The 11435-nt window shown below is 46.3% G+C and overlaps 1 protein-coding gene across 2 annotated transcripts in view; it reads left to right on the top strand.

The window, feature by feature from the left end:
- Window positions 1–10758, top strand: part of BLM (Bloom syndrome RecQ like helicase) — a 96185-nt gene extending 85427 nt beyond the window's left edge. Inside the window, exons 19-22 of one of the 2 annotated variants that reach the window (XM_008059516.1) lie at window positions 666–858; window positions 4140–4262; window positions 7191–7392; window positions 10399–10755. In XM_008059516.1, the coding sequence (XP_008057707.1) occupies window positions 666–858; window positions 4140–4262; window positions 7191–7392; window positions 10399–10576 (696 nt within the window). In that variant the 3' untranslated portion in view covers window positions 10577–10755. Of the gene's footprint in view, window positions 1–665; window positions 859–4139; window positions 4263–7190; window positions 7393–10398 lie in introns of both variants that reach the window. The other variant, XM_008059517.2, reaches the window with a different exon arrangement.
- The last annotated feature ends 677 nt before the right edge of the window (window positions 10759–11435 follow it).

The raw sequence follows: 11435 nt of genomic DNA, 5'->3' as shown, positions 1-11435 counted from the left end.
CCACTCAACTCAGCCTCCCAAAGGCACGGGATTACAGGCTGAGCCACCGAGCCCGGCTTAGAAAGAGATTTTAAAGTTCAACCCAAGTAATGCAACACCTGTCAAAATGGATCTGATAAGGCCGGGCTCGGTGGCTAAGCCTGTAATCCCAGCGCTTTGGGAGGCCGAAGTGAATGGATTGCCTGAGCCCTAGGGTTCGAGACCTCATCTCTACAATAAATCAAAAATTAGCCGGGCGTGGTAGCGCATGTCTGTAGTTCCAGCTACTTGGAAGACTGCAGCGGAAGGATCACCAAAACCCAGCAGGTCAAGGCTGCAGTGGCTGGGAGTGACCACTGCACTCCAGTTTGGGTGACAGAGTGAGACTCCAACTCAAAAAATAAATAAATAAATAAATAAATAAAATTGTTTTTAAATGTATCTGATGGGTTATCAGGTCACTGAATCTTTATATCTTCATTGAAGAAACATTTATCAATAGGCTACTCTGCTAGACACTCCAGATATAAGCGTGGATAATGCACATCCCTGTCCCCAAGGGGCTCCCTGTCTACTTGGTGGAATAGAAATAGCCTGGAAAAAATGCAGTTAAGCATTAATTACACCGCTGTGTGGGCACACGTGCACATATACCCACTCCTATTATTTATTTCTCTCTTTCAAAGGTAGACTTTATGGAAACAGAAAATTCCAGCAGTATCAAAAAACAAAAGGCTTTAGTAGCAAAAGTTTCTCAGAGGGAAGAGATGGTTAAGAAATGTCTTGGAGAACTTACAGAAGTCTGCAAATCTCTGGGGAAAGTTTTTGGTGTCCATTACTTCAATATTTTTAATACTGTCACTCTCAAGAAGCTTGCAGGTAGGTATGTGCAGGTCTTCTGTTACATGGCATAAACAAACAGGCCAAAGGTTAATTTTGCTAAGTGACCTATATAGCTCAGCCATTCTTGTTATTTTTATTTAATCTGTGGATTGAAAATTCAGAGATTAAAATACATTCTTCCAGGTATATACCAACAAACAGTACCTTGTTGCTCAGATGGATGGTATAATTTTAATTCTATGCTTTCCTCTAAAGTGCTGGATGTTAGGATATAGATAACTGTAATCTCTAAAAGCAGATGTCACTTAATTACTCGTGCTGATTAGCTGCCTGCCTTCCAGTGTTTAGCTAGGTTATATACAAATGTCTTTGCAACCAAGAGCTGAGTTCCATATGAAAGGATTTTACGCCTCTTCGAATCCAGATCTAGCACACTGCTGTGTTTTCAGTTAATAAGTTCTTGCTGGGCTGAGTTATTTCCATGGACAGATAGCTCAACCCAGAATTTCAGTAGTAGAGGCCCTGGAAAATAAGTTGTTCCCATAGTTGACTGACTGGTGTGTGTTACGTCCCATGATCTTCCTTCATAAAGTCTCATAACCATCACCTTCTCTCCTGTCCGTTCCCTCTCCTACCACAGTAGGTTATCACAATGTTTCATTGACCCTAAGATGCCATCTGTAGTAAGATACTGTTATTTCATGGACTAGTAAGAAAGAAAAATTCTGCTAAACTGTGCTTGAATTGAAATAATTGTTTTGTACTTATTTAGACATAGATTTTTATCATATACAGCTCTGTACATATATGAAAAATACATATGCCGGGTGCAGTGACTCATACCTGTAATCCCAACACCTTGAAAGGCAGAGGCGAGAGGATTGCCTGAGCCCAGGGTTTTGAGACCAGCCTGGGCAACATGATGAGACCTTGTTTCTACAATAAATCAAAAAATTAGCCAGCTGTGGTGGTACACACCTGTAGTCCCAGCTACTTGGAAGGCTGAGATGGAAGGATCGCCTGAGCCCAACAGTGACTGTGACTGTGAGCATACCACTGCACTCCAGCCCAGGCATCAGAGTGAGACTCCAACTAAAAAAACAAAAACGAACCGGGCTCAGTGGCTCAGCCTGTAATCCCGTGCCTTTGGGTGGCTGAGGTGAGTGGATTGCCTGAACCCGCGGGTTTGAGACCTGCCTGGGCAGCGAGACCTCATCTCTACAATAAATAAAAAAAAATTAGCCGGGCATGGTAGCGCATGCCTGTAATTCCGGTTACTTGGAAGGCTGAGGCGGAAGGATCACCGGAGCTGCGGTGGCCGGGAGCGGCCACTGCATTCCAGTTTGGGCGACAGAGTGAGACTCCAACTCAAAAAAAAAAAAAGCACCGTCTGTCTTTGAGGAAATGATCATAATTCCATAGTTTCTTGCAAGCACCAACCAAGTGCTTTACATGACCTAAGAAAGAAGATACTCAAAGTAGATGTAGCAGTACTACATTTTTGTTATTGAGAGATATGGAACCTTCTGTTGATACCTTATCATCAAGAAAGCACTACCAGCCGGGTGCTGTGGCTCACTCCTGTAATTCCAGCACTTTGGAGGCTGAGGCGAGAGGTTGCCAGAGCCCATAGGTTTGAGACCTGCCTGGGCAACATGGCGAGACCTCATCTCTGCAATAATCAAAAATTGAGTCGGGCATGGTGGTGCGTGCCTGTAGTTCCAGCTACTTGGAAGGCTGAGGCAGAATGATTGCCTGAGCCCAGCAGGTTGAGGCTGTGGTGGCTGTGAGTGTGCCACTGCATTCCAGCATGGGCGACAGAGTGAGACTCCAACACACACAATAAATAGCAGAACACTCTAAAAACCTGTATGGCTGATGAGAGTGTCAGTGACGACATAAAAAAAACAAAGCAAAACAAAACAAAACATAAAGGCGAGGGATTACAGGCTGAGCCACCGAGCCCGGCTGACGGTGCTTTCTTAATGCCAAATATATTCCCCACTACTCTGTTTCAGAACTTTTCTGCATGCACAGTCATTTTTTTTAATGCTAATCACAGTATAGTCTTTTTGAAGACATGTCATATGGTAGTTAGACTCAATACATGAGGTACCAACCACGCGGTGACTTTGTCGACATGCTGACAGTACTGATATCCATGACTAAGTTCTCACATGCACGGGTAGTAACAACCATAGGGCAGCTGCCATTTAGCCATCAGCGGTTGTAAGACACATCTTGACTTCAGGAATGTTAAAATGTAAAAAGATGTGTGTCTCAGAACTAAGAAGATATGGTATTTTATTGCGTTTTGTTTCTAGTGTCGTTTCCTAACTAGTCTTGAATTGTGAACATGGTAGACATTTTAATCTTTCTAGAACTATAGCAGCTTTCCAGATGAAGCACACTTCCTATCAAGGGTCTCCACTTCTTCTTGCCTCTCCCACTTTTTCTTCACTAACCTCCTTCATAAGCCTTCCGTTCTGTCCCACAGCTGTTGCTTTTCCTCTAAACGTGGGAATGATGTGAAAATCACCAATGGGAAAGAGTAAAGAGTTTGAAATCCACCCTTTGCTCCAGTCAAACACAGGAGTGATCCCTTCCTCACTCCCCACAGCCGGTGAATCAGGAAACCCTGCAGACCAGCTCTAATCTATCCAAAGCTCTCGTCTCTCTACTATCACGTCCTTCCTCACCTGCTTCTGCAGTGGTTTCCACCCAGTTTCCATGCCTTCCCTTCCAGTCCATTTCTTGTACAGCAGCCAGGGTGACCTTTAAATGACAGACTTTTCTGGTGCTAGACTCATGTGTCGCCTCTATGCAGAGGACTCTGAACTGCCTGCTTGTTGCTTCACCCCATGGTAGAAAAGTGTGGGCTGGAAAGAGTCATTCAGTTATGCCTTCCTGTGGGCTGTACAAGTCTGCAGTGCAGGGATTAGAAATGCAGGCATCCTCGGCAAAGAGAGGTCACGTCAGTCTTGCAGCTGGACAAGTCTCGGTAGTGGGAGCAGGTATGCTAAACTCTGGGCACATTGCCCAGGGCCTTTCTGGCTTCCCCCATGCCCTCGTTCTTGCCCACTCTCTGTCCTGGCTTGTGTGCCTTTGCTGCTAGAGTCATGATGGGTTCCTGCCCTCTGGGCCCATCTACTGCCTCTGAGGTGCTAACTTTGCCTTTTGGAGAACTGGCCCATGTGCCCAGTGCCCTACATTTTGCTGGCACTTAACAGACATGTGCTGAATGCGTGAAGGAGCATGAAGTGAATGGGTTTTCTATGGGTGGTAATTTAATTTCCTGATTTTCTGCCCATGCACAGAATCTTTATCTTCCGATCCTGAGGTTTTGCTTCAAATTGATGGTGTTACTGAAGACAAACTGGAAAAATATGGTGCAGAAGTGATTTCAGTATTACAGAAGTACTCTGCACGGACACTGCCAGGTCGGTATGCAGCCAAGTGTGTGTTCTCGAAAACATGCTTTAGTGTTAAGCCGCTCATCGCACTGGATTAGAATGATGTGGTTTCTGGGTTGGGTTCATGCTTCTTTCACCCAGTGGCACTGAAGTCCAAGTCGTTGGAGCAGCCCCCACTGGTGTGTCAGGCACTTCTGAGCAGACACTAGTGCTTAGGCCCCTGCGTGCTGCTTACTTAAGTCACCACTGGGATCCCAAGGCGGAGCCAGAGGTTACCGGCTCTGGTAAAGCAAGTGCCCGAGGAATCAGAGCCCTGGAGGCCAATCCTAGATTGCCACTTTCTCACCCTGTGTGATCCTTGGCAGGACACCAGTAACCTCTTTGTGCTTCAGTTTCCTCAGCTAAGGAAGGAGCGTGTTATCTGACAAGCATGTCTAAAGATAAAATTTAAGAGTGGTGTTTAAATGTTTGGGAGAAAAGACCATGTGACTCAAATGCTATTATTATTAGTCACTGAAAGAAACTGCCCGAGTGAGTGCATCATCATTGGATGTTCCCAGAGGTCACATCAGGCCTGTCCTGTGGCACCTCTCATAGGAGCCTCATCGTTATTAGAGCTACAGAAATCATTGACTCAGGAAATTGAGAACAAAGCAGTATTTTGTAGGAGATGTTAAAAGTGCAGAGGTCTTCTGCCTTCTACTAACGGATTACTATGCTGTAAGACACAACAGACAAACCCAGTTCAATGTCTTCCTGTTTCTAGAACAGGCCATCATAGGGGTCTTCCCAAGGCTAACAGAAATGGTGAGCAGGGTAAGACATAAGTGAGCATGTATGTTGTGTTTTCTCTCTCTCTCTTTCCACATTGCTTTTTATCCTTTAACAAAATGTCAGAAAGTAGGACTCTCATCAGTTCTGTATGGTAATGATTCCATTAAAAGCCTTGCTTTGGACTGGGTATGGTGGCTCATGCCTGTAATCCTAACACTTTGGGAGACTGAGACAAGAGGATTGCTTGAGACCAGGAGTTTAGGGCCAGCCTAGGCAACATAGCAAGGCTTCATCTCTACAAATGATCAAAAAATAAGCTGATTATGGTGACATACACCTGCAGTCCCAGCTCCTTGGAAGACTGACGCAGGAGAATAGCTTGAGACCAGGAGTTTGAGGCTGTGGTGGCCTGGGTGACAGAGTGAGACTCTGACTCAAAAAAAAAAATCCTTGCTTTGAATACATTTGACAATTTCCTGGTAAGAACCTAATGTTTGTTTGGTAAATTGTTTGGGAGGGGCTTTTGCATTGGACAAGACTGCTCTGCAGAAGCACTTGACTGTGTGACAATCACCTCTGTGCCGAGAGCTTTGCGTATTTTATGTCATTTAGTCCCTACAACACCCATTTTGCAGATGAGGAGAGTGAGGCTTTTCCATTTTCCGGAGTCACATGACTAGGATGGTGGAGCTCTTCTCCCTGAGCTGCATTCCTTGCCTGGGAGAGCCAGTGTTGGACCAGCCACAATGGCATCCTGTGCCCTCCCTGCCGCTCCTGCGCAATGGCATCCTGTGACCCACCTGCATGGAGGTTTCTTGCTTTTGGGGTGCCTTGGGATGCATCGTTGTGGAAATGATGACTTTCTCCATACGTGTGTACTTCCATACAGACTCACTTCCTGCATAATATGTGAAGTATTTGCAGCCATCATGCAAAGACATGGTTTTTGTCTATGAAGAATAAAATGTGGCCTAGAATTATGTTATGCTCATTTCCTGAGACACTATTGTTCAAAGATAAGGAACAGAACATAGTTTGTCTCCCTCATCTTCACCTTTTATTATTATTTATTTTTTTGAGTTGCAGTCTCACTCTGTCACTCAGGCTGGAGTGCAGTGGCACGCTCATGGCCACCACAGCCTCGACCTGCTGGGCTCCAGTGACCTTCCACCTCAGTCTTCCAAGTAGCTGGAACTACAGGCACATGCTACCACTCTCAGCTAATTTTTGATTTATTATAGAGATGAGGTCTTGCCAAGTTGCCTGGGCTGGTCTCGAACCCTTGGACTCAGGCAGTCCTCTCGCCTCAACCTCCCGGTGCTGGGATTACAGGCTTGTGCCACCGTGTCTTACCTTTTTATTTTTTTATGATAAGTAAAATCGCCTGACATCTATATAGCTTTAAAGTGCTCACCAAGATTAACTGCCCAATCAGGAGCAGGGGCACAGGCCATACACCACGGAGTATGAGCTAAACCTGGTATCTTTAGGTAAGACAAAGACTATCACAGCTTTTTTTTTTTTTAACGAATTCTGATTCCCTTTCATTAAAAATGAATTGCCAGGCTGGGCACGGTGGCTCACACCTGTAATCCCAGCACTATGGGAGGCCGAGGTGAGAGGATTGCCTGAGCCCACGGGTTTGAGACTAGCCTGGACAACTTAGCGAAACCTTGTCTCTACAATAAATCAAGAAAAATTAGCCAGATGTGGTGGCATGCGCCTATAGTTTTAGCTACTAGAAAGTCTGAGACTGAAGGATCACCTGAGTCCAGCAGGTCGAGAGTGGTGGTCATGATTGTGCCACTGCACTCTATCCTGGGCGAGAATGAGAATCTGACTCAAAAAATGGAAGTAAGGCCAGGCTCAGTGGCTCAGCCTGTAACCCCAGCACTTTGGGAGGCCGAGGCGAATGAATCGCCTGAGCCCGCGGGTTCGAAATCATCCCAGGCAACTTGGCGAGACCTTGTCTCTACAATAAATAAATAATAAATAATTTAGCCAGGCATGGTGGCACATGCCTGTGGTCCCAGCTACTTGGAAGGCTGAGGCAGAAGGATCACTTGAGCCCAGCAGGTCGAGATTACGGTGCCGTGAGCATGCCACTGCACTCCAACCTGGCAACAGAAACTCTTGGACCAGTTTGCTAGCACCTGAAACATTTGCATCTTCCATTCACAGCTGAGGACAGCTCCCCAGGGACAAGCTTGGCCAGCAACCGAGGCCCCGGGAGAAATGCCCCTGAGGAACTCAATGAGGACATCCCTGTGTCTTCTCACTACTTTGCGAATAAAGCCAGAAACGAAAGAAAAAGGAGAAAGATGCCAGCCTCCCAGAAAGCCAAAAGGAGAAAAACTGGTTGTGGTGGTTCCAAGGCAAAAGGGTACGTACAGTGACGTTTTATGCAAGGCAGGGGTACAAGTGGGAAAAGGACAGGAGTAAAACTGCTCTGGCTTCCTTCGAAGCAGCTCCTACAATGAGCCGCTATTAAATATTGCCTCTCCAGGTAATGGAGTGATGGCTAGGGTTTGATCCAGAACAAACACATTTGCTTCAGGTTTCTCAGATGCTTGTTCCTAACTAAGTTGATTATGACCAGAGTGTTTTAGTTTGCAAAAACTTTTCCAATTTTGACCTTACCTTAGATGTTTGCTTGTTTTGGATAACTGATCTTCTTAAGAGACTTTCCAGCTAAAATACAATAATTCATACACTAGCCGAATAAATAACAAAGGGTTTTGTGTCTTCATGGCTCCTGTGACTCAATCAGTACTTGACGATACTACACTTGTTGCCACAGGATTCTGGTAACCTCCACCTCAAGGCATGTGCATGCTCCCTGCCATTCTTTGAATCAGGAGAGAAGCAACCAAAGCAGAAAAGTCAAAAGTTCCGTGAGGCCAGGCCTCTTTAGGGACCATATAAATGGCTTCTCTCTTCCCTTCCCACGGTTGCTTGGCCCTCTGTTCTGGGGCCTGTCTGCACTGGACACTTTCTGCTCACCAGGGGAAGAATGAAGATAGCATCGTGGGGTCTTGGCAGTGATCTCATTTCTTCTAATTACATAGTTTCCAACAGCCCCTTTTGTCTGCTTCTGCCAGGGCACCCTCTGCCTTCTGCCCAGTAGGTAAGGCCTGGCAGAATGGAAACCACCGAATTACTTTTGAGAATGGGGCCCCAAAGTTACTGCATATTGTAACAGAATTGATTACCAGAGAAAGGAAGCAAAACAAAAAATAAGCCCACAGTCAACTTTTGCAGGCTGTGGTGTTTGCTTTTGCAGTTTTTTGGCCTCTTTTCCTTCTGGGTAATAAAAATTGGGGGAAGAGAGAGAGGATGGCAGATATTACCAAATTGTCATTTTCTTGTGAAGACCATAAACAAGCATCTTGTATGTGCTAATCCTCCTGCCAGAGTACAGAAATTAAAGGCATTAGTAAAATGTTAGTTTAATCTTGTGGTTTCTAGTGCGTAAGTGGTCAGTGTATGTTCTTCAATGAGGACATTTTCTTATTTCCGTCATTTAGTCCTCCGCTTTGGGAAATGCTCATTTCCTCAGTAACTCATACAGAGCTCAAGACCTTAAAAGGCATCTGGTCCTGCTCCCTGGGTGTATGAGAGGAAGCTGAGGCCCAGCCTGGGGAGGTCTTATCTGAGACCGGGCCTGCCTGGTCTCAGTTTCAAAGGTCAGACTGGACGCTGGCCTGCCCACGCCCACCCAGAGCACTTTCACTTCTGCAGGCCGTCTGTGGAGATGCCTTAAGCATGTGCGTGCTCTCCCGTCTCATTTTTGCTCATTAGAACAAAGCAAGCCATATTTTAATGTTCGCTGCTATTGGCTCCCCTGTTTGATTTTCACAGCTTTTGTTTATAAGAATGAAGCACTTTGCTGTGTCGCCTAGAAGCTAATCTAATAAGAAGCAATAAAACTCACATTTGTTCAAAGCCAGTACCAGTTCCCACGCTGGTTTTCAGTTAGCCTGTGTGGAAGATGGGATTCTTTTTTCATCCCCACTGGCTTAAGCCAGTCACTTGTGTCACTTGGTTTTCCCCAGGAGCAGTCTCTTGGTCTCTGCTCCCTTCTCCATTCCACCAACCCAGCCTGCTGCCCTGGCTGGGAAGAATTGTCCTGGCTCCTGGCCAGAGACCTCACCTCTCCGCCCTGCCCTGCGAGGTTTTCATCTTCAGAACTGCACACAATGAGCCAGTTGTGTTCCCTCTGAGTGGGAGGAGATGGATGGCCAGGTGAAAGGCAGGCTGCTGTTGGCAGATTCCTTCTGTAAATCAACATCAACAGCAGCTCGGGGCTTAATTTCTCAGCAGGAAATCAGCAGAGGAAAACTTCAGGCTGCACCTCTGCCATTGCACAGATCTTTGCCAGTTCTGCAGTAAAACTGCCCTGGAGCCAAAGTTTTCAAATGTTGAAAAGCTACTGTCACATCACAAAGCCCTACCAGACTGTCATTACCCACCGGCTGTGGCCCTGGTACAGGAGACCCTAAATTCAAAAACAGGAGGCCACTTGTACACCCCGGTGCTGCGGGATTGATGTCAGGCCTGGTTACAAAGCAGCAGGAAAGGCTCCTATGGGCGACACCGGTCACCACTGTAAACATGCTGACCCTGGTGTGGGGGGTTGCTTTTTGTTTCATTTGGGAGTGGGAGAAGGGCTGTTACCTTGAGGTCCTCAAGGAAAGTGAGATGCTGGAAGGACTTTGTAATAGGCTTCAGCTGAGCTGTGAGTGGGAGGGGGAAGGCGGGCAGATCTCTAGGTGGAGGCCAGTGAGCCAGTGAGCTCTGGACTTGGCCCTGCCCACCAGGGGATGAGGCCACGCTGACGCTTCCCAGGGAGCCACATCTGCAGCCTTCCCGTCCCTGCCCTGTTCCTCCTGGCACCCAGCCCCGCCCACACACACGTGTGCCCACAAATTGCCTTGCTGTAGACAGCAAGGCCAGTCAGTCCAGGGGTGTCTGGGCGCCAGGGACTTAGGGCTTTACAGCAAGGGTTTTTCACTTCCTTTAACTGGTCTGAATGAAACCAGGTATGTGGATTTCAGCTCTGTCGTCGTGGGAGGGGCTCTGGTTGTGGGCTGTGGAAGGTGTGAATGGAGAGAGGGGCCATCGGCTGGTCACAAGTTTCAAAGCTAAGAAACAGTTGACATTTGGGAAGGACCAACTCAGGACAAATCCACATGAAGCCAGCAGTCCTGGGTTCCTCAAGTCACAGAGGAAACTTCCCTTCCCCAGGGAGTTTATCGGCAGAAAAGGTGCAGAGCCACATGAGACCAGGGAAATTCGTACTGTAGCTCTGTGCAGGTTAGGGGAAAGAAGGCCGCTCACTTTTGTTTTTATTTAACATTTTGGTTTTCTTTTCCTTGTCACTTTTTAGGGGATCTACCACATGCAGAAAGATAGCTTCCAAAACTAAATCCTCCAGCGTGATTGGAACCAGCTCAGCCTCACATGGTTCTCAAGCAACATTGGGAGCCAGTAGGAAATTGGGGATTATGGCTCCACCAAAACCTATAAATAGACCGTTCCTTAAGCCTTCGTACGCATTCTCCTAACAGCCAGAGCTCTGCGCACAGAGGTCTCTTCTCTCGTTTGTCAGCATCTGACCATCTGTGAATATAAAGCTGTTATTCTTGTTATACCATTTGAAATTTTTACTCATATCTATTAATATTTAAATAAATGCTTGGGGTGATAGTTCTTGTGTTTAAAATAAGCATTTTCTTTTGAATAAGCATGTTTTACTTTCACCGCAAGTGTGTGGCCATCGTTTCTCAGAATGTCTGAGGCAGCAGCTGAATCATCTCCGGGAGAGAAATTCTAAGCGTAACATGAAACCCAGAAGTCAAAGGAAGAAACACTCGTGGGACATTGTGAGACTGAAACTTTTTATATGGGACAACATAAACAAAATTAACAGATAAGTGACCGAGAAAGTCTATTACAAGGATGAGTCGCCACAGTATACAAAGGACCTGTAAGTCACGAGGAGGAAGTCAGCCTATAGGCAGAGGAACAGAGGAACAGGCTCAGCTCAAGAGAAGAATACAAATGGCCCCCAAATACGTGAAAAATGGTCACTCTCCCTAATTAAAAATATCAGGGACCGGGAGCGGTAGCTCAAACCTGTAATACCAGCACTTTGGAGGTCGAGGTGAGAAAACTGCCTGAGCTCAGGGGTTTGAGACCAGCCTGGGACACTTGGTGAGGCTCGTCTCTACAATAAATTAAATATATAAATAAATAAGCCGAGTGTGATAGCACATGCCTGTAGTTCCAGCTACTTGGAAGGCTGAGGCGGAAGGATCGCCTGAGCCCAGCAGGTCCAGGCTGCAGTGACTGTGAGTGTGCCACTGCACTCCAGCCTGGGTGGCAGAATGAGACTCCAACACAGATATATATATATATATATAT

Source organism: Carlito syrichta, unplaced genomic scaffold, assembly GCF_000164805.1.
Source record: "Carlito syrichta isolate Samal-C Ts95f unplaced genomic scaffold, Tarsius_syrichta-2.0.1 Scaffold304234, whole genome shotgun sequence".
Taxonomy (NCBI): Eukaryota; Metazoa; Chordata; class Mammalia; order Primates; family Tarsiidae; genus Carlito; species Carlito syrichta.
This window is presented reverse-complemented; position numbering and strand designations above follow the sequence as displayed.